This window comes from Oryx dammah, unplaced genomic scaffold, assembly GCF_014754425.2.
Source record: "Oryx dammah isolate SB20612 unplaced genomic scaffold, SCBI_Odam_1.1 HiC_scaffold_25, whole genome shotgun sequence".
NCBI classification, from domain to species: domain Eukaryota; kingdom Metazoa; phylum Chordata; class Mammalia; order Artiodactyla; family Bovidae; genus Oryx; species Oryx dammah.
The window spans coordinates 103,534,939-103,557,083 of record NW_024070209.1 but is presented as its reverse complement, the minus strand read 5'-3'; the positions used below and the strand labels follow the sequence as shown (position 1 = coordinate 103,557,083).

The 22,145-nt window shown below is 63.9% G+C and overlaps 1 protein-coding gene across 1 annotated transcript in view; it reads left to right on the top strand.

Moving 5' to 3' along the window:
• The first annotated feature begins 3,963 nt into the window (after positions 1-3,963).
• Positions 3,964-22,145, top strand: part of BRD3 (bromodomain containing 3) — a 22,205-nt gene continuing 4,023 nt past the window's right edge. Inside the window, exons 1-10 of the mRNA XM_040225584.1 lie at positions 3,964-4,289; positions 5,153-5,290; positions 5,842-5,989; positions 6,597-6,811; positions 8,475-8,846; positions 10,984-11,112; positions 13,257-13,448; positions 14,255-14,478; positions 18,699-18,991; positions 20,129-20,257. Of these exons, the coding sequence (XP_040081518.1) occupies positions 4,077-4,289; positions 5,153-5,290; positions 5,842-5,989; positions 6,597-6,811; positions 8,475-8,846; positions 10,984-11,112; positions 13,257-13,448; positions 14,255-14,478; positions 18,699-18,991; positions 20,129-20,257 (2,053 nt within the window). The 5' untranslated portion in view covers positions 3,964-4,076. The remainder of the gene's footprint in view (positions 4,290-5,152; positions 5,291-5,841; positions 5,990-6,596; positions 6,812-8,474; positions 8,847-10,983; positions 11,113-13,256; positions 13,449-14,254; positions 14,479-18,698; positions 18,992-20,128; positions 20,258-22,145) is intronic.

Below are 22,145 nucleotides of genomic sequence, written 5' to 3'. Positions count from 1 at the left end.
AGTAGGGGTGGAGGGCCGGCGGCCGCCACCCAGCGCCCTTCGGGGCTTCTCCACCGTCTGCCCCCGCGACCTCACCCAGGAGGGCAGCTGGTGGGGCCGGGCCAGGGCCCGCTGGGGGCGGGTGCACGGTGACCCTGGACGCGGCCGGATGGTGACTCTCCGGCCTGTCCTGTCATTTTAAGTCCTCATGCAGCTCCAGCCCTCTTCTCCAGGACCGATGTCGGTTCAGGGCTGAGCCCTGGAGGGGCGGGTATGGGGCAGCTCGTGGACTGTGAGGCTCCAGCTTCTTTCTGGAAGCAGCTTGTGCCTTCCAGTCTCAGGATGCGGCTCTGACCCCTGCCCATGCGAGGCAGCTGCGGCAGGCGGCCCCACTGGGCCTCCAGCCTCAGCCTCCTGCTGCCCGACAGGTGGGCATCGGTGGGGTTTCTTGGCCGTCCGGGCGACGTTGGTGGGGGTTTGAGGGGGAGGTGCGTGACGGGGTCGATGGCGCCTCTCACAGCCCTGCCGAGGGTGAGCCAAGACCTTGGGGTGGTCGTGGCACCAGGACTTGCCCCGGACAGAGCACTCACAGCTACCTGGCCCGGCCCCAGACCTGGGAGGAAGAGACGCGAGCTCCCAGACCCTTGGCCAAGCATTTTTCCAAAATAGATGTCTCTTTACACTTGCTTCTTTTTGTAAGAGTAACGTCTTCTTAAAAAAATAAATCCCCCAGTTCAGAAATGCAAGCAGAAAAGGAGAAGGCAGCTTGCGTGCTGTGGGTGTGGGGTCCTGGGCACCCAGGGGGCCTCTCCAGAGTCGTGCCGGCCCTCGAGGGGACGTCCCGGGCTCCGCCAATGCCTGGTCTCCTCCGAGTCACTGTTGGGTCGGCAGGGCTGGCAGGGAGGCGAGGCCAGACTCTGACTGTGCGCTGCTCGCTCTGGACACGCAGCCTGACCTGGGCTCTGCTGCGTTCTGGGAGGGCTGGCTGCAACAGGGACTGGCGTGGCCCCTTGCGCCCCCAGAGGGACCGTGCTGGGTGGCCCGTGTGACAGTGTGGCCCGCCTGGGAGGCTTCTGCCCAAGCCCCTGGCTGCACGGCCCTGCGGGGAGAGCAGCCCTGCTGCCTGGGATGAGGGCTTGCCTAGCCGCTGACACTGCTGGTGCCCTCCCTTCCTCCCTGGTGAGTTGGTGCCCAGGCTGCCAGAGGCAGAGGATAAGCCGCGCGCTCACCTCTGCCCTCGGGGGTGCTGTGTGCCACCGTCTGATGCTGGATGCCACACCCCTGCAGGCACCCCATGCACCGCAGGAGCCTGGGTACAGGGGCTGAGCTCCGCCCAGTGGAGGTGCTGGAGGCCACGTTTGCGTTTGCAGAGTCCCCCTGCCCCGTGCCAGCCCCAGGCTGCGGGGCGGACTGCGTCTTCCACGGGTGTGTCCTTGCTGAACCTCAGACACCCTCCAGGGTCCGCGTGGTCCTAGCCTCGGGACCCCCTGTGGCCCGCGGTCGGTGTTCAGTGAGCACGTGCCGGGCCCGCACTGGACTCGGAGCTGAACCGCATCGTCTGGGGTACCCGGCTGTGTCGAGCAGGCGCCCGCGCTGGGAGGGGTGAGGCGGGACGCAGGAGGTGGCCTGTCCACCTGGCTTGCGCTCTTGGCCTCTCCTGGGCGGAGCCGGCTGGCTGTGGGCCCCGGGCGCTCAGCCACGGAAGGAGTGTGTCGTGTTTGCGGCGGGGGCTGGCTTCCTGCTGCGCTGCCGTGTGGAGTGGTCAGTCACTGGTCAGGAGAGGGGGCGGAGGTCGAAGGCCAGGCTGAGGGCCGCCTGTCCCTGCAGAGAGCTGTGCCCACCTGTCCTCGTGCATGGAGGAGGCCGGTCTGCACCTTGGCAGCAGCCTGGGCCCTTCCTGGGGCCCCCGTGTCCCCTCAGGTGGTTTAAGGCCCTGGTGGTGTCCTGCCTGTTTCCCGAGGACTGTAGCAGCAGCGCTGGGTACTGGGTGCCTGCCCACCCACCCCGCGTCTGGGGGCCCTCCTGGCCCACACCGGGGGGTCCACACCTGGGGGCTCACTCTCCCTGCACCTGGGGCCCCACCCGGCCGGCACCTGGGGGCCCACGCTGTGCTCGTCCGACGTCAGGCAGGAATGGGGTGTATCCTTAATGGATATTGGGGACCCCCATGTCAGCAGCCACCACAGCCTCCACAGAGGACCAATGGGTGATTGGTGCGTATCCAGCACTGGCTTGAGTGCTCTGCGCTGGACTCCTTTAGTCTTGAGTCCCGTGGGGACCCAGACAGACTGGATCCCGGGGTTGGCGAAGGACAGCTGGGATTGTGCCTAGGGGTCTGGCCCTGCGACTGCTCTGCGCCCCTGAGCTGCCTGGGGTCTCAGAGGCCCAGCCGGTGATGGAGGTTGGGGGGACATGGGCCTGTGAGGCTGCGGCAGCCAGGATGGGGAAACAAGTTACTGATCAGGCCGGGGCCTGCAGGCCAGAGTGGGACAGGCAGTGCTGATTTGGACGGGAGCCCTGTGTGGGGCAAGGCTGTTGAGGGGGTCAGGTTCGCAGGGACCCCAGCAGGAGGCGGTGGCACTAGGCCAGCGTTGGTCAGACCTGAGGGGTGGGGGGCAGCGGGGCCTGGAGGCTGAGAACGCAGGCTGTCTCTGTGCAGTGTCCGTGCAGTCAGCCGGGCGGGCGTGGCCCCCTCCCCACGGAGGCCCTGGAGCTGGTGTGGAGGAGAGGGGTTCAGGCCCTTGCGGGGGCGGGGCGCCTTGGGGTGTTCCAGAACGTTCCTCCGAGGAGGGGGCCGGGCGGGCAGGCCTGCTCCATGCGTGGGGTGCACCCGGTCTTTTCTCGGGGTCCTCTTTGCTCTGGCTTGGGGTCGGTGGGGGCCGAGGAAGCGCTGGCCTGGGGGAAGCCCCTAGCCCGTAGCTTTCCCTGATGACTGTGGTATAAACGCCCACGTGGCAGACTGTGGGCCACTGGCAGGGTGTCAACCAGCTAGAAAAACCCTGCAAGTCGCAGCGACCTGCTCTTGCAAATCATGGCGGGTGGACGTGGGCCCAGGGGCGGACGGGTGCTGTTCTGTCCTCCCGGAGGGCCCTCCGGCCCCCACGCAGGCCCTGCCTCCCAGCCCAGGCCCGGCTGGGTCCCTGACAGGTGCCTCCGGGCCCAGGTCCAGCTCTTCTGTGCAGCCCCCCAGGGCATTCTGCAGACGCAAGTGACAGCCGGGCCATCGACTTCCTCCCAGGATGTGGCGGGGGAGCCACTGTGAGGGCGGCCCGTCTGTCACCCGCTGCACGGCTGTCCGTGCGGCGCTGGGCAGCCTCCTGACACACGGGGGGCCATGGTGGGCACTTCCTTCCCGGCGCTGCGCGTGGAGGAAGTTTGGCGAGCCGGGCTGTGGTCCGCCATCCCCCGCCGCCCTTCCCGATTGGCTGAGGATCGGCCGTGTCACAGCCCGGCCATCGTCACAAACCAGGGCCCGTTCTCGTGGTTACATCGGAACCCCCATCACCCGTGCGCCGTGCGTGCTCCACACTCCTTTCTGCCGGCCTGGCTCGGCCGTCGGGTCTGCGTCGCTGCTGTCGACGTGCGAGTCGCTGCCTGGAAGGTTGCTGCTGTCCAGGACGGTGTCGAGGCAGTCCCCCACATGCCGGCGGCCGGTGGGTGGTGGACCGACAGCCTTGGCCTCCGCCTGGACAGCCGCCTCCGCCTGGACGGCCGCCCCCGCTGTCCCCCACCCCTCGCGCCTCCCCCACCCGCCCGGGCGGGGCACCTGCTGCCGTTCTGCCTCCCCTCCTGGGTCTCTCTCCCGGCCCCGGCCGAGGGCAGTGGCGTGACAGTGGTTCTGTGACTGGTGGGGGGGGGGGGGGGGCCTGACCAGGGCGGATGCGCCAAGGTTCCCTTGCCGTGACCATGCAGCCTCACGTGCCCGTGGAGCCGGCCGCGGCTGGGGTGACCGGCCATCCCTCCGCGGTCCCTTCTCCCCTGCAGGTGCTGCCTGGTTGGGCCCAGACATGGAATGTCGCGCCTCGGCGGGAAGCACAGAGGAAGCCAGGGCCTCCCTGAGCTGCTGCCGTGACTGCCAGTGAGCGAGCAGCTGGAGGATGTCCACCGCGACGCCGGTCGCCCCCACGGGGATCCCGGCGGCCCCGGGCCCAGTGAACCCACCTCCGCCGGAGGTCTCCAACCCCGCCAAGCCCGGCCGCAAGACCAACCAGCTTCAGTACATGCAGAACGTGGTGGTGAAGACACTCTGGAAACACCAGTTCGCCTGGCCCTTCTACCAGCCCGTGGACGCCATCAAGCTGAACCTGCCTGTGAGTGCCCCGCCCGCCGCCCCAGCCCCTCCGTGGCCCCGACTCCTGCCTGTGAGGGCCCTGCCCGCTGCCCCTCCAGGGCACCCTGTCCTGGGAGGACAGCCCGTCTGGCCTTGGCCCAGGTGGGCCAGGGAGGCAGCAGGTGGTAGGAGGGCGGGCCCAGCCCAGAATCTGCGATGATGGGAGGGCAGAGGGGACACGCAGGCCTGGGGCCAGGGAGGGCGGCTGCCCCGGGTGCAGGGAGCGGGAGGCTGTGGCCTCGTGGGTGGACGAGGCAGACCAGGCCGGGCGCAGAGGCGCACTGAGGCTCACCCTGCACCAGCCCCATCCCACTGAGTGACGCGTCTGCACACACAGCCTTGTGCTCATGTGCGGGTGGCTGGCCTTTTCAGGGATGGCGCCCTAGCTGCATGCCTGGACCCCACCTGACCGTCTGATGGCTTTCTCCTTTGGGCCCGAGTGGAGAACCCCAGAGTCCTGCAAGGGCAGCCCTGGGCCAGCACTTGGCAGCCTGGCTCCTGAGCCAGCTTGGCCCTTGGGCACCTGCAGGCCCTAGACTGAAGTTCGGGGCCCAGAGAGGGGGCCTAGCCCCTCGTCCAGCGCCGAGACCTGCTCTGCAGTCCCCTGCCCACACAGACTCCCCTCAGACCAGAGGGGCCTGGCAAGGTCCGTGCTGGCCCAGGGCTCCCCCCAGACCTGGCGCCATCCCCGCCCCGGCCCCCCTCAGCTGGACAGAAACTTAGGTCCAGCCCCAGCGGTGAGCTGCCAGACAAGGCTGCCTCGTGCGCCATCTTGGTGCTTGGGAATCATGAAAACCGTCTTATTGAATCCGACAGTAACACCTCTGACTGTCTTTTTCCTAGGATTATCATAAGATAATAAAAAACCCCATGGACATGGGAACCATTAAGAAGAGACTAGAAAATAATTATTATTGGAGCGCTAGTGAATGTATGCAGGACTTCAACACCATGTTCACGAACTGTTACATTTATAATAAGGTGAGAAGGGGGCGTGGTGTGGGCCCCGCCGCTGCTGGGAACGGCCTGGGGGCAGCGCCAGGACGGGGTTGGCCGCTGTCCACTGGGCCCGGTGCGTCGCAGCGGCTCTCAGACCCATTCAGGCCACCTCGGCCTCCCGCTCAGCCCTTGTCTGGCTGTGATCCCCATGTGTGGGCCCCACAAGCCATGTGCCTGAGGGCTCGCCCTGTGTGTGGGCCCATGTGCCCTGCTGGCACGGTGAACGTTCGAACAGCCTTTCCAGGAGGAGTCGACTCACCAGATGCTTTAAAACATCCCCGTGCTTGGGCCTTGTTTCCTGTCTGTGATGGGATAGAGAGTGGTTTTTTATCCTTTGTGCTTTCTGAGTTCTTGCAAGAGTTTCTGTGTTAAAATGTATTCCTGTTGCTTCCCTCCCGCCCCGCCAGATCCCTTAGCTTTTTAAACCCATACTTCTCTTGAGCAGCGGCTGCGCGCCTGCTGCGGGCAGCGTGGCCCCTTTCTAGCGCATGGCCCCTTTCCAGCGCGTGACCCTGCTTCTCCCACGTCTTCAGCCCACAGATGATATAGTGCTGATGGCCCAAGCCTTAGAGAAAGTTTTTCTGCAAAAAGTGGCTCAGATGCCCCAGGAGGAAGTGGAGTTGCTGCCCCCTGCTCCAAAGGGCAAAGGCCGGAAACCCTCTTCGGGAACGCAGAGCGCAGGTGAAAGGGGTGGGGGTGCTCGCCTCCCAGAGCCGACGAGAGCGGCCCCTCCCTGCGCGGTCGACGGCGGTCGGGGCCCGGGAGCTCTGCTGTGTGGCCTGCAGGCTGCCTGCCTTGGCGCCTGCCTTGCTGGGACCCCAGGCTCCTCCCCGCTGGCCCTGGCTCGGAGGCTGCCCCTTCTGGAGGCCGCTCCGCTCCTGTGTCCCCGCCAAGGACCTTGCCTCCCCAGCACGCAGCATATTCTCTGGGAATGGTCCGGGAGTGGCGGGGGTTGAGGGTTGGCACTGGGAGCCCAGGGGTGGCCTTCCCTGCCCTGGGAACCCAGAACCAAGGTGTGTCCCCATGGCGAGCTACCCAGGAGGGGCCCATCCTCCGGAGAGGCGGGGCAGTGGCTGGTTACGCAGCTCCATCCGGTCACCCGGTGATGGCCTGGGGGACCCGGGTTAAGCCCCGGGCTCCACCCTCCCAGACTGTGACCTCCCGGACTGCACGCCCCATCCTGATTCACTCACCCCGGCCTCGGAGACGGCTGCCGTGAGGGTGATGGCCAGGGTCTCGGGAGGAGGGGCCGGTCCGATAGCTCCACCTCCCATCTTCTGCCCTCAAGGCTCCCAGCAAGTGGCGGCCGTGTCCTCCGTGTGCCCGGCGACCCCCTTCCAGAGCGTCCCCCCCACGGTCTCCCAGACGCCCGTCATCGCCGCCACCCCCGTGCCAACCATCACCGCAAACGCCACATCGGTCCCTGTCCCCCCGGCTGCTGCCCCGCCTCCCCCCGCCACGCCCATCATCCCCGTGGTCCCTCCCACGCCGCCCGTTGTAAAGGTGAGCTTTCCCCGGGTCCCAGGCGCGGGTGGCTGTGGGTGGGTCGGGGGGAGCGCTCTATCCCTTCCCCGGGCACAGTCTGCCCCTGGCGCACTGGGCACACGGGCCTCTGGACCGGTCCCGTCCGCCCACGCCTGCGGAGTGGGCCGCGATTCCCGACACCGACGCTCGGAGCCGCAGGTCACACAGCTGGCGAGGGCGGCTGGGCTGGGACCGCGGCGTCTCTGGCCTCTCTGGTACGCATGGGTTCCCCGCAGGGCGTGCAGGGGGTGAGGGCACGCTCGGATTTCCAGCGGTTGGTGTGGGGAGGGCGACGGCGGCCTCTGTGCACGCCCCTCCCTGGCTTTTCTGGGAGCCTCCCCGCAGGGCCTGGGCTTGGAGCGCTTGCTTTCCGTGAGGTCCACAGCCAGCAGGGACGGCCGAGGGTCCCACTCCCACTGACACACGCCGTCTTCTCCAGTTTGACCCTCACAGTGACCCTCGGGGGCAGGCAGTGTTTCCCCCATCTTTCAGATGAGGAGGCGGGCGCTCAGAGGGGTTAAATGGCTCCCCCAAGGTAAAACGCCGCTCGCCCTGCCCCGCAGCCTCCACTGCCTGCCGTTGGGCGGCGCTGGCAGGCCGTCCTGCCCAGCGCCCTGCTGCCTTGGAGCATGTCCTGTCTGCCGCGGCCCCGTGAGCCCTGGGGCCCCGCGGTGTGTGCTTGGCCTGCCCTGGGCACCGTGACGTGTGTGTGTGTGTGTATGTGGGTGGCTGGCTCACGCCTGCCGGCCTGGGGGCAGGGGCTTGGCTGGGGCGGCGCCCTCGGTGGCTGGCCTTGGTGGCGTGCACACTGTGGACCCCCGGGAGGCCACTGGCTGGGTGCTCCTGGCTCCCGGGGGCTGTCCCGCCTGCCTGACGGCGGGGAGGGAGGGGAACCCTGAGCTGGTCTTGGGGTGGCTCTGCACCCTGGCTGCCCAGACGCTCGACATGCTCTCTCCATGGTGCCCACCCAGCAGGGGTGGGCGGATTGCCGGGGTGTTCCCTCCCTGGGCGGGGAGCCGCTCCTAGGGTCAGCTCTGGATATGCACGGTGCTCTGCCCCGCATCCTGGCTCCCAGACCTTGCGCCCCTGCTGGTGTCCCCGGCCCCCCAACCCCACCGCCCGCATGCTCCTCCCAGCCCCTCGTCCTGTGGCTGCCACTGTCCGCGGAGCGCCCACTTTGAGGCCCGTGTTGGGGCGCCCCTCCGGCCTCTGACCCGCAGGGGTCTCTCATCTCTGCTGTCCCCGAGCCCCACTGGGTGCCCGTGTCGGTCGCCACGGGCCCCTGGTGTTGCAGGCCCCTGAGCTGTGGTCTGGGCACAGGTGTGGCCACAAGGGGGCAGCGTGATGCATCTGAGGGTGACGAGCGCCCCTGTGGCCGTGGGAACTGGGGGCCCGGGCAGCCTCAGAGTGCAGCCTCTCCACTGCCAGCTGTGTGACCTTGGGCCAGCGCCAGGGCCCCTCTGAGCCTCGGTGTCCTGTGTGGCGCGGGGGCCCTGGGGGGGCGGCGGTGGCCGTGCATGCCCTCGCTTTGCTCCGCCTGGTGGGCGGTCCACGCTCCAGGAGCGCCCTCGGGCGGATCCTGGTCCTCCTCGTCCCCTGCGGGCTCCGGCTCCCCAGCTCACAGCCGTCTCCGCTGTCGCAGAAGAAGGGCGTGAAGCGGAAAGCGGACACCACCACGCCCACGACATCCGCCATCACGGCCAGCCGCAGCGAGTCGCCCCCGCCGCTCTCGGACCCCAAGCAGGCCAAGGTGGTGGCGCGGCGGGAGAGCGGGGGCCGCCCCATCAAGCCGCCCAAGAAGGACCTGGAGGACGGTGAGGTCCCACAGCACGCGGGCAAGAAGGGCCGGCTCTCCGAGCACCTGCGCCACTGTGACAGCATCCTCAAGGAGCTGCTCTCCAAGAAGCACGCGGCCTACGCCTGGCCCTTCTACAAGCCAGTGGACGCCGAGGCCCTGGAGCTGCACGACTACCACGACATCATCAAGCACCCGATGGACCTGAGCACCGTCAAGGTGGGCGGGCGGCCGGCCCCCTCCCGGTCTGTGCGGGCCCCGCCGGGCCTGCCAAGGGGCCGGGCGGCGCTGTCCCGGGCGGCCCTGCAGGCCCCAGGGTGTTGCAGGGCCTCAGGCCTGGCCCGGGCCCCCGGCAGGACGCTGTCCTCTGCCTCGTCCCCTCTGATCCTGCGGCTTCCCGTCACCTCTTTCTGTTGAGCCGCTTTGGTTCCCCCGTTTCTTCCCGTCCTGCTGCGTTTGAGGGTCTCTGTAACGCTAGGCGAGGAGGCCCTTCGTGCCCCAGCCCCTCACAGGACAGATGCAGGTCTTGGAGGAAGCCGTGGCGGAGCTGACCCCAGGATCCCCGCCCTCTCAGGCCCTGCACCAGGGTCTTCTTGCCCCAGGGGCTTCTCCCTTGGTGTTTGTGGGCGTGGCAGTGAGTCAGGCCAGGTGTGGACAAGCAGAGAAGAGCAAGCTTGGCCCAGGCAGGCATGGAAGGGGCCTCCTGGCTGGTGGCAGCCCCAGGGACAGGAGATCGGGGCTGTGAGCTCCTGAGGGGTCTTCCCTGCAACAAGGAGGCGCAGGCCCAACACCCCTCTGCTTCCTCAGCCCGCTGCAGTCTCTGAGGGTCTGAGGGGTGTCCCCGGCACATGGGCGTGTGTGGCCCTGCGAAGCTGCCCCAACAGAGGGCAGAGGGGATTCTTTACCCCTGTAGGGTCGGGGCCCTGAGCTGCCAGTCTCAGTCATTCTGCCCCGGCTGGGCGAATGCTGCCCTGGGACAGACTCTCCTTCTGGAAGTCTTGCTCCCCACTAGGAGCAGGACAGGCCTGGCCATCCAGGGCAGTGGATCCTGGGGAGCCTGCTGGGCTGGGTGACCGAGCGGCCTCCTCCCCATCTCTGACCCTCTCCCTGGTCGCAAGTGCAGGCGCCGGCTTCCTCAGACACACGCAGTGCTCCGGGGGCCCTGCCTCTTTTGGGAGCCCCGCAGCATGAGCTGCTTTTCCTGGGCCGATGTTTCATCTGTATGATGTGAACAGCGGGTCAGGACACAAGCCAAGCAGCAGAGGGAAACCCCCCTCTGACTCCACCGCCCCCCTTCCCCAGGGGTGACTGTTGCTGATGGTTTGGTTGCGTCTTTCCTGACCAGCTCCTGGCTCAGGCTGGCTCTTTGCCAGCAGGTTTTGTCAGTGGGGCAGTGGTTCCCAGGCTCCGAGGTGCACCAAGACTGTGGCCAGCAGTCAAATTAGGGCCGAAGTCCAAGACTGTCCAGGTGTTGAGAGAGTCTCGGGTGCCCATTTGCTGAGCTGCTCCAGAGTGAGGAGGTTGTGCAGAGGGCTGGAGCCCAGCAGCCCCAGTGTTGCTGGAAGCTCCTGAGGGCAGAGGAGGGTGATGTGTGCTAGGCTGGAGGGGCTGCAGGTCCTAGAGTCTGACCACCAGCTGCCCCTCCTCCGAGGCCAGGACTTTGTTGCTCTGGGTGCAGGCGGGGTGGGTGGCTGGGCTCCAGCCCACAGTGCTCTGCGGCAATAGGGCACAGCCCCCGGGATAAATGGGCACCTCAGACCCCCCGACACATGAGCTCCACGTGAACCCAGCCAGGCCCAGGCAGCGCACACCTCGAGAGCCACTGCCCAATCTGCCCTGACCTTGCTGCCTCCATGCGGCACGCCCGTCTGGGCGCACCCTGTCCCCCGCCGTGGCGCCCATCATCTGTATCCCGGCGGCGGCGGCAGGACAGTTGGGTGTCACTGTGAGGCAGGCTGGCCAACAGCACCTGGATTCTCTGGGGAAAAAATTAAAGGTCTTGTTGCGAGAGCTGAGTCACTCCCTAAACGAGCGGAGAGTGACTTCCTGCCACAAGTCGCTCATTCCCTGCCATAGCTCCTGCCAACAGGGACACGGATGTGTGAAAAGTCACACAGGATGTAGAGCTGGGGTTTGGGGTGAGGATGGGGTGGGTGGTGGCTGCGGGAGCTGACCCCTGTGAGCGCCCTTTTTTTCTTCCCGGGGATCTGCCTCTCTCCTGGGCTCCCAGGCCCTCCCCTCCAAGCCTCCCTTCCCCTCTCTCCCGGGCTCTCGGGCACGGTCTTGGGCTGGCGCTGGACCTGGGGCGGGCCCCGAGGCCTGACGGTGCCTTACGCCCGTGGTGTGTGTCTTACAGAAGAAGATGGACAGCCGCGAGTACCCGGACGCACAGGGCTTCGCGGCCGACATCCGGTTGATGTTCTCCAACTGTTATAAATACAATCCCCCGGACCATGAGGTGGTAGCCATGGCCAGGAAGCTGCAGGTGAGCCAGGCGCTGGCGGGTGGGGCCGCTCGGGGCGGGTGTCGCGAGCATCCGGCCAGGGAAGGCGCAGGGTTGAGGGTGTCCCGGGACCTCAGCCACGAGCACCTTTCTCTTGAGTGGTGGCTGAGTGGCCGCCAGGCCCTGGGCCTGCTCCCCAGGGATGAGGCGGCCCGCCAGCCAGTCCCCGCCTCCAGGGAGCGCAGGCTCCGGTGGGCGGCAGCGCAGAGGTGGGCCCGCAGCCGTTCGGGAGGGGGTGGGGGCAGAGAGGAGGCGGGCTGCTCCGTGCGCGTCGCTGTGTGCCGGGCCTGCGGCTGTCCTGCCAGGCAACGGCTCGTGGCTTTGCTGATGACGTGGGAGCGTGGGGCCTGCAGGGAAGCGCAGGCTGGCCTTCCGTGGCGGAACCTTGCGTGTGTGCACAGGTCTCACACGTGCCACGAGTGTGTGTGTCGTGTGTGTGCCCACGTGCGGGCTCCCCTGTCAGTCTGGAGGCTGACTCGGGTTTCTGTGTGGGCCGGAACGCGGAGTCTGTTCTCTCTGCGATCACCTGGGCTGTTTCGTGACTCCATGGACTGCAGCCCGCCAGTCTTGTCTGTCCCTGGGATTCTCCAGACAAGAACACTAGAGCGGGTTGCCATTCTTCAGGGGATTTTTCCCCACCCAGGAATCGAGCCCAGGTTCTCCCACAATGCAGGCAGATTCTTTATCTTTTGAGCAACTAGGGAATCCCTTTGTATCTAACAGCACCTATATTTTACATAGGATAAAATCAGAAGGCTTTCTGTTTAGAAGAAAGAGAGACCCTGTGGATGTGTGTTCTGTTCCAGGAGCTCTCTTTTCACAGGACCTAGCGTGGTGTTCTGTTAAGACACCCCCCATCCCTTGCTCAGAACCCTTTTGTAAACCTTGTACAGTCACTCGGGCACATCCTTGCTCACCCAGCCCCAGACGGGGGTGCAGGGGTCCTCCTTCTGGGCCTCTGGGTCCTGGTTCTCCACCCCCCCCCCCCCCCCGCTTCCTCCTGCCTGAGGGCACTGGCTGCTGCGTGCTGCCTGCTCTGCTGGCTCCCCCTTGGGTCGGCGCAGAGCCGTCCTGGGGTCCCAGGGCTCCCAGAGGGAGCCGCCCAGACCCACAGTTTCAGACCCCGGCCCGGACCCCAGAAGGCTCTCTGCCCAGCCCTGCGCTCTCACTGCTCTTTGATGCCCCTGAACCTTGTAAGTTGCCCTATGAGGAAGCCAGGCAGCCCATGGGCCAAGGGCAGTGGCTGGTTGTGGTCTGGTCCAACTGAAGGGGGTCTCCCCGGTGTGGGACTCTACCTGCGGATGACTGTCGTGACCCCACAGTTGGGTTAGAGCCCGACTCTGCAGCGGTCTGAAGTCGACCAGCCCCCACCCCCAACCAGGACAGAGCAGGCCGGACGGAGGTGGCCGCGCGGCTCCTGCCCGTCGTGGCCTTGACTCCGGCAGGAGATTCTGGGGGACCTGGAGCAGGCTCCTCCCAGAGCTGGACGCCTGCTAGTGTGGCTCCGCGTGAGCCAGGAGTGGCGTCAGGCACAGGAGCCAGGCAGAGAAGGCTCGCTGCCTGCCGCTCAGCCTGTCTGAGATGAACCTGGGCTGCCAGGGAGAGGGGGTGTCTTCGCTGAGCGTGCTCCCACCAGGGAGGGGGGCTTTTGCTGAGTGTGCTCCCAGGGCTGTGCAGGAGCTGGCCGTTTTGACTGAACTGACCCTTTGAGCCAGCTCTTGGACCGCCCCCCCCCGGCCCCCGCCCCAAGAACGAGGTGGGATGCGCCAGCGATGCCACCGGGCAGAGAGATGGGCGACCGTGAGTGGCTCCCAGACCCGGTGTCGGGGGCCCAGGAGGGTCCCGAGCTCCCGGGCAGGCCTCTCACTGTCTGGCAGTAGGTGGCAGCCTTGGAGCCGGAGCAGAAAGGACTTGCCTGTCTTTTACAGGAGGCAGGCACTTGGGTGCCCACTCCTGCAGGGCTGTGTCTGCAGCTGCTGGCCCTGTGCCCCTAGTCCAGGGCTGCGCTCACTGCCTGGGAGGGAGGGAGGCAGGGAGCAGGTGCCCTGGGCAGGCCTGGCCGTCTCCCCGCGCCCTGGGGGCTGCCCACAGGTGCTGGGACCCAGGCTGCCCCTGCTCTCCTGCAGGACGTGTTTGAGATGCGTTTCGCCAAGATGCCGGACGAGCCAGCGGAGGCACCCTCCCTGCCCGCGCCTGCGGCCCCCGTGGTCAGCAAGGGCGTGGAGAGCAGCCGCAGCAGCGACGAGAGCTCGTCAGACTCGGGCAGCTCAGACTCGGAGGAGGAGCGCGCCACGCGGCTCGCGGAGCTGCAGGAGCAGGTGAGCGGCCGTGCAGGGCGGGGGGCTCGGGCAGGACCGTGGCCCGGCCCCTGACGCGAGGTCTGCCCCGCCGCCGCCCTGGCCCCAGCCACAGCCGTCCTCGCCACGGTGTGGCTGAGAGGGGACCCGGGAAACGTGTCAGCTCCAGGGCCCCCTTGCCAGTGCCCACAGGCCTGGGGCCCCGTGAGCCCCCCTGTGTTGGGGTGTCCCTGGAGCCTCTTCTGCTCCAGAAAGGTCTGGAGGGGCTGCAGCCGTGCGGCCCCCAGAGCCTGCCTCTCGGGGGCGGAAACGGGGCTGTCCTGCCTCCACCTCTGACCCCTGAGGTTTGCTCCCACCCCCCCTTCACGCTCCTATTCCCAGGGGCCCCTCTGGCAAGGAGGAGATGGTGAGTAGTGGTGACTCTGCTGCAGCCCAAGGGGCTGGGCAGCTGAGCTGAGCCCCGTGGGGGCTCACGGGCTGGGGTCGGCGCGCACAGTGTCCCCATCCTGCCCGTCCACCTGCTGAAGGCGGGGGTCACCGTTTCCTCACCTGTGAAGCATGGCTACCAGAGCCCCTGGGCGCCTTGGAGTTCTGGGGTGAGGGGCGCGTGGAGCGCGTGCACGCTGCCTGCCGCCTGCAGGCCTCGCTCGGCGTTGGCTGCCGGCCCTGCGCAGTATCCGCACCGCAGCCCTGCCGTGTGGCGCCCCGGCAGCTCGCCCACGAGCTCAGCTGTGAATGTTCTCCCCAGCGTGGGCGGTTTAAGCGCCTTCCTGCAGCGTCTGCTCCGCCCAGCCCGGAGTCCTCACCCTGCGGCCCGTGTCTTCCAGCTCAAGGCCGTGCACGAGCAGCTGGCCGCCCTGTCTCAGGCGCCAGTGAACAAGCCAAAGAGGAAGAAGGAGAAGAAGGAGAAAAAGAAGAAGGACAAGGACAAGGAGCGGCACAAGGTCAAGGCCGAGGACGAGAAGCGGGTCAAGGCCGCCCCGCCCACCAAGCAGGCCCCGCAGAAGAAGGCGCCCGCCAAGAAGGCCAACAGCACCACCGCGGCCGGCAGGTGGGCTCCGCGCCGAGCGGGCTGGGCGGTCAGGAGAAAGGGCGGTGTGTTGAGGGGCATTGGTGGGCTCTGTCTTGCCCCCCTTGTGGGGAGACCGTAGGGACGCATTGAGGGCTCCGCCAGGAAGGGTATGGGCTCTGGAGGGCAGAGCTCCACTCCCGGGGGGCTGGCCTCAAGACAGGCGTGGAGACCCCTAGAGTTGCGGTTTTGGGGACATTTTCCAGATCTGGGCAGGGGTTTTCTTTGGGGGTGTTCTGGGCTCTGGGCACCCCGTTCCCAGGTCACCTGGTACGTGCAGGGTCGGGAGGGGGTGGTGCCCCTTGGTGAACAGCTCCGTGGGCCCCACGGCTTTTCCTTGGTTCCCGCCGAGGCCGGCACTGCCCCGAGGACTGCTGGCCACAGATGGGCAGGGATGGCACAGGGAGGTGTGTGGGGCCCGGGGGCTCCTCCCAGGAGTGGGGCGAAGGCTCCCCAGGTGAGGAGACCTCCCCAGGCCGCCTCCATCCAGCTGCATGGATGGCAGGATGGAGATCCAGGAGCCGGGAGGGGCAGCGGGCACAGAGCTGTGCCGGGGAGGAGGACGTGTCCCTCGTGGGGACCGGGACAAGTCGGGCGCCGCCCAGGAGCGGAGACAGGCCTGGGAGGAGGGGAGGGCCGGGCTTCTCAGGGGCTCGCGGTTTATTCTCTGAGCAGATGACGCCGGAGCGGAGGTGCAGGGGGCAGAGTGGGCGGAAGGACACCCCTGGAGGCTGGCGCGGTCCTGCAGCCAGGAGGGCCCGGTGTGCCCGTTGGCTGGGGTGGAGGCGTGTGGCTTCGAGAGCTCTTGGTGCGGCCGAGTGGACTGGCTTTGGTCCCTGGACGGAGGAGGGGCTGGTGGAGCGCGGGGCGTGGGCTCCGGCAGCGGGTGGGCAATGGCGTGGTCAGGGCTTGTCCGTGCCTCCCTCTTGTGGGGAGGCAGGAATCGGCGCCTGTCCTGTCTCTGGTTTTGGTGTCAGTGTGCTGCCGGCCTCAGCGGTGACTGGGGAGGTGCCCTCCCCCATCTCCTGGCGCGGGCTTGCAGAGCTGGCGTCCTCCTTATTGTTTTGTCCTTGGCTGTCCTGGGTCCTCGTTGCTGGAGGGGGTCTGCTCCCAGCGCAGCACAGCCTCTGCGGTGCGCTGCAGGGCTGGTGGCCCCCGGGCTCTGGAGCACGGGCCCAGTAGTTGTGGTGCATGGGGTTTCCCCTGACCAGGGGTCGAACCCGTGTTTCCTGCCTGGGCAGGTGGATTCTTTACCTTGGAGCCACGGGGGAGGATTCTTAAATGTGCGAGGTGGCTCACTGTGAATCCATCTAGACCTGGGGTTTCACTATGGGAAGGTCTTTAGCCGTGAGTTCAGCCCTTTCAGTAGATACAGGGAGTCAGGTTATTGGCTTGGTCTGTGTTCTCTCATTGTGGCGGGTTTGTTTGTGACACTCCCTTTTCTGCAGGGTCTGTGCAAATGTGCTCTTTTTTTTTTTTTTTTTTCGTTCCTTGTATTGGTGATTCGTGTCTGTTTCCTGGTGAATCTGGAGAATTTGATCAGTTCTGTTCGTTGTGCAAAGAACCAGTGTTTGACTTCTTGCTTTTTCTATTTTCTTTCTCTTTCATCTTGGTCTTACTTTTATTATTTCCCTTTGTTTGATATGGACTTAATTTGCTTTTCTTTTTCTAGCTTGAAAATAGAAGCTTAGATGATTGATTTTTTTTCCACCTCTTTTTCTTTGTTCTGTTTTTCGGCCCTGAGCCACATGGGGTCTTAATTCCCTGAACGGAGCTCAAAACTGCACCCCCTGGCAGTGGAAGCACAGTCTTAACCGCCGAAGTTCCAGACCTTCTTTTCCAGTATAAGCATCTAATGCTATAAGTTTGCGTCTAAACACTGCTTTGGCTGTATGTTCCCCACAAATGTGATTTGTTGTGATTCCACTTAAGTTCAAAACATTTTTTAAGTCTCTTCAGGTTTCCTTTTTTGACCACGGGTATTTAAAAGTATGTTTTAACTTACAGATATCTGGAGACTTTTCAAGATATTTTTCAGTTACTGATTTCCAGGGTCAGAGAACATACTTTGCATGTTTTCAGCATTTTGAAATTTTTGTTAAGATCTATTTTATGGCCCAGAATATGGTCTGTCTTGGTCAACATTCCATGCATACTCGAAAAGAATGTGTCTTCTCCTGCTGTTGGGTGGAGTACTGCATAACTGTCAGTCAGAAGATTTAAAAAACCTTTAAAAGAAGGGACACAGATGAACTTATTGGAAAACAGAAACAGACTCACGAACTTGGAGAATGAATTTATGGTTGGCGGGGAGGGGACAGGTGGAGGAGAGGGGCTAGCCTGGGAGTTTGGGATTGACGTGTGCACGCTGCTTAGATAGCTGGGCTTCCCTGGTGGTTCGGTGGTGAAGAATTCTCCTGCCAGTGCAGGGGGTACACGGGTTCAACCCCTGATCCGGGAACCTCCCACGTGCCGTGGAGCAGCTAAGCCTGGGTGCCGTGACTACCGAGGCCCACACACCCTCGAGCCCACGCTCTACAACAAGAGAGGCCGTCACAAAGGTCCACTCACAACTAGAGAAAGCCCACACGCAGCGGCAAAGACCCAGCATAACCAAAAAGAAATGAATCGCAGAGGAAATGGGGCGAAAAGTAAAGAGCTAATCAACCGGGACCTGCAGTGCAACACAGGAGACTCTGCTCGCTATTCTGTGATGACACAAATGGGAGAAGAATTTGGAGAGTATAGAGACATGTATATGTGAGGAAGGAAAAGTTAATTTAGTTGATAGTGGTGTTGGGATCGTCTGTATCCTTGCTGATTGGTTCCGTTAATTACTGAGAGGACATCATTGAATTCTCTAAGTAGAATTGCGTGTTCTCCTATTTCCCTTTGTTTCTGTCAGTGTTTGTTTATGTATTTTGAAGCTTGGTTTCGGATGAACAGACATGTTGAACTGCGCTGCCTTCTTGGCCAGTTGACATTTTATCGTTACAACAGTATTTCTCTTTTTCCCAATAATATTCCTTTACTTTGTCTGAAGTTGTTATAGCTACTGGAGTTTTGCTTTGATTGATTAATATATACATGGGATATTTCCCCCTTATCTTTTTACTTTTAACCTACCTCTTTTATTTTAAAGAGGGCTTTGTGTAGACAGCCTAAAAGTTGGGTCTTGGTTCTTACCCAGTCTGACCATCTCTTCCTTTTAATTGATGTGTTTAGATCATTTGTCTTTAATGTAGTTACTGATACAATTGGATTTCCATCTGTTGTTCACTGGCTCAGTTGTGTCTGACTCTTTCTGACCTCACGGACTGCAGCACGCCAGGCCTCCCTGTCCATCGCCAACTCCCAGAGCTTACTCAAATTCATGTCTATTGAATTGATGACGCCATCCAGCCATCTCATCCTCTGTCGTCCCCTTCTCCTCCTGCCTTCAATCTTTCCCAGCATCAGGGTCTTTTCTCATGAGTCAGCTCTTCCCATCAGGCGGCCAAAATATTGGCGCTTCAGCATCAGTCCCTCCAATGAATATTCAGGGTTGATTTCCTTTAGGACTGACTGGTTTTATCTCCTTGGAGTCCAGGGAACTCTCAAGAGTCTCTTCCCAGCACCACAGCTTGAAAGCATCAATTCTTTGGCCCTCAGCTTTCTTTATGGTTCAGCTCTCACATCTGTACACGACTACTGGGAAAACCACAGCTTTGACTAGACGGGCCTTTGTCGGCACAGTGACGTCTCTGCTTTTAATTTGCCGTCCAGGGCTTTTGTCCACCGTTACGTTATTTCCTGTGCGTCCCTTCAGTTTGCTCCTCTGCTCCGTTTCTTGCCTTCTTTGGGGGTATTTGAATACGGAGTTTGACCTGTTGCACTTGTTGCGCCTGTGGGGCGTCGAGGGGGGCTGCCCGCCATGGCTGTCTCCTGGCCAAGGCCTCCCTGAGCTGGAGGGGCCTCTGAGCTCTGAAGCAGGGTCTCCGCGTCCCTGGGGATGCAGGCGCGTCCCAGGCAGTGGCCCAGCTCCTCTGCCTGGGTGCCACTGGGGCTGCTCCTTGGAAAGACAGCCTGGTCCTGGAGAAGACGAGGGCCAGTGGGCGAGGGTCAGTGTCTTGGGGGTGGAGCTCGGCGGAGGGTGGGTGCCAGGCAGGGGCTGGGTGGGGGCCGGGATGCCGCACCGTGACGCCCCTTGCCTTCTGCCTCAGACAGCCGAAGAAGGGCGGCAAGCAGGCGTCAGCCTCCTACGACTCGGAGGAGGAGGAGGAGGGGCTGCCCATGAGCTACGACGAGAAGCGCCAGCTGAGCCTGGACATCAACCGGCTGCCTGGGGAGAAGCTGGGCCGCGTGGTGCACATCATACAGTCGCGGGAGCCCTCGCTGCGGGACTCCAACCCCGACGAGATCGAGATCGACTTCGAGACCCTGAAGCCCACCACGCTGAGGGAGCTGGAGAGATACGTCAAGTCTTGTTTACAGAAAAAGCAAAGGAAGCCGTTCTGTAAGTTGCCGGGGCAGAGCGTGTTTCTGCGGCCCACCCCTGTCTGTCTGCTACCCACTCCCCCACCCCCCACCGTCCCTCCTTCCGCCCCAGAGCAGAAAGCCAGGCAGCCCCGAGAGTCGGGGGGAGCCGGGCAGTGGGTCTCGGGCTCTTGGCTCCTCCCCCGTCTTCTGTCTCACGCCCCCAGGATGCAAGGGCACAGTGTCCGTCTGCTCACCTCGGGATGGGGGGCTTAGCTGAGACTGGCTGCCAGCCGCTCCCCAGCCAGAGCCCTTCTTCCCCCTGCTCCTGGGCAGCTGAGCAGCGCTTGTATACCCCGGCCTTCACTAAAGAACGCGAGACTCCCGAATTAGCCTGCAGCCTCTGGGCAGGTGGGCAGTGCTTGTATGCCCCGGCCTTCACTAAAGCAGGCGAGACCCTTGAATTAGCCCCCAGCCCCTGGGCAGGTGGGCAGCACTTGTATGCCCCGGCCTTCACCAATGCAAGCAGGGCCCTGGGGGTCGGCTCCAGCCACGTTCACTCAGATGCTGGCTAAGGCCCTCCATTTAGGGCCTGACTGCAGGTCGCCTCTCAATGGTTCCCTGCCTGAGCAGACTGGTTCCCTTTGCCTGGGGTTGAGGGTCCAAAGGACTCCCAGGGTAGACGAGTACTCTGGCTCAGGATCCGCTGGATGGGAAGGAGTCGCTGCCTGGGTCAGTGAGAGGAAGGGCAAGCCCCGGGCAGCCCCGTGGCAGCCCTGAGGAACACTCGGGGTGCACTGCTCCTGGGTGTGGTCCCCTGGGCCACTTGCGCCTCGCTTGCTCTGAGGGGGGCAGCCTTCTGGATGGAGCATCTTGTTGCCTTCTGCGGTCCTGGCACATTTGACCCTCCGTAAGTGGCCTGTGGACAGGGCTCCAAGGTGGAGCCTCGGGAGAGCCTCGGCCACAGTGAAGGGAAACCAGGCGGTGGAGGAGGGGTGGGGTCAGGGCTTCAAGTCCCTGCGGCCTGCAACAGGCAGTGGTCAGGCCCCCTGGAGCTTTGCCTGTGGCAGGGGCTCCGTCCAGGTGGGCAGGGGCACTGCCTTGGGAGGCTGGGCGTCCGCCCGTGGGGGTCATGCCGCCCACCCTGCCGCAGCCACAGTGCCCTGCTCTCCCACAGCCACGAGCGGGAAGAAGCAGGCGGCCAAGTCGAAGGAGGAGCTGGCTCAGGAGAAGAAGAAGGAGCTGGAGAGGCGGCTGCAGGATGTCAGCGGGCAGCTGAGCAACAGCAAGAAGCCAGCCAAGAGAGGTAGGGCCGCCCCCGTGCCGCTCAGGGCGGGGGGAGAGGGCTGCGGGTTTGTGCTGTGGCTCCGCCGCAGAGCACGCTGCGTGCCCCAGAGGAGGCTGTCGATCCCCCGAGACCTTCATCTCCCAACCTGCGAATGGGGCTCTGAGGCTGAGCAGGTGGCAGGCACGTGGGAAAGCGGCACTCTGCGGAGCTCCTGGGAGCGGGCGTTTTGGAAGGGCCCAGCCGTGGTCTGTTGGGGGCCGGACTCTGTGACATGGGAGGGACTGGGGTCCCACCCTGCAGCTTCGGAGGGTCCTGGCCCCCAGCAGTGAGCTTCCTGGTCTCCCCCAGAGAGGGATACTAGTGCCCAGCAAATTAGCCAGCATCGCGGGCGGGTAGGGGGGCCGACTTCCCGCCCCGGACCGCGCGCTTTGTGGACTCTGGGATCTCGGTTTTGGTGAGCAGGTGCTTCGACTCCTTGCCTCCTTTCTCTGGAGCCTGTAAGAAAGGGCACATCCCTTTCTTCCTACCCTGGTGGTGGTCAGATTCGAGGCTCAGTCTTGGCCATGTAGCAGCCGGCTGCCACGGCCTTGCCTGGCCCTGCTTGCCCTGTGCCAGGGTGGGCCTTGCGACCCGCCCCCTGCCACTGACGGCTGAGGGTTCCCTTGGGTCAACCCCGGGGAGGGCAGGGCAGGTGGGCATGCAGTTACAGCTCATAGCCGCCTGCCCGGGGGGACGGCCCGCCCACCTCAGCCCGTCAGTGCCTCTGGTTGGCGGCACTCACGTCTTCCCAGGCCCAAGTGCATTCGGCTTTGCTGGCCTCTGAACTGGTTCTGCTCTCACTTCTGACACCAGCTGTGTGAGTTCCTCTCACACCAGTTCTCCAGGTTCCAGCACAAGCTGGGCGTCCAGCCGTTCAGTTCAGTATGCTGTGTCCTCGGGGATGGTGCAGAGCCTGCAGGGTGAGGACTTAGACGCCAGGTACAAGTCCCCGGCCTCTCCCGTGCCTCTGACTGCCGGGCTGTGAATCGGGAACCCCTGGCACCCTCTACTCAGGTGGGGACACTCGCTGGAGAGGCTCACAGAACCCAGGAGTCCTGAGTCTGCATTGCACGGTGGTTTGTCATAAAGGCTATAGCTCGGAAAGCCAGGTGGACGAGAGGCTGCAGCTGGGGCTCAGGTCAGAGGTCGGGCACCCCTCCCAGCGCCTGGAAGCCCTTTGCGTCGGGGGGTTTCTCTGGAGCTCGGTCTCCTCCAGCTCCCTCCCCTTGGAGGGAATGGACGCCCAGCTCATGTTGGAGCCTGGAGAACTGGTGTGAGAGGAACTCACGCATCTGGTGTCAGAAGTGAGAGCAGAACCAGCTCAGTTCAGTCGCTCAGTCGTGTCCGACTCTTTGCAACCCCATGAACTGCAGCACCCCAGGCCTCCCTGTCCATCACCATCTCCCGGAGTTCACTCAGACTCACGTCCATCGACTCAGTGATGCCATCCAGCCATCTCATCCTCGGTCGTCCCCTTCTCCTCCTGCCCCCAATCCCTCCCAGCATCAGAGTCTTTTCCAATGAGTCAACTCTTCGCATCAGGTGGCCAAAGTACTGGAGTTTCAGCTTTAGCATCATTCCTTCCAAAGAAATCCCAGGGCTGATCTCCTTCAGAATGGACTGGTTGGATCTCCTTGCAGTCCAAGGGACTCTCAAGAGTCTTCTCCAACACCACAGTTCAAACGCATCAATTCTTTGGCGCTCAGCCGTCTTCACAGTCCAACTCTCACATCCATACATGACCACTGGAAAAACCATAGCCTTGACTAGACGGACCAGCTCAGAGGCCAGCAAAACCGAATGCACTTGGGCCTGGGAAGAAGTGAATGGCAGTTCCCTCCCCTCGGAGATGGTGGCCAGCTGCGGG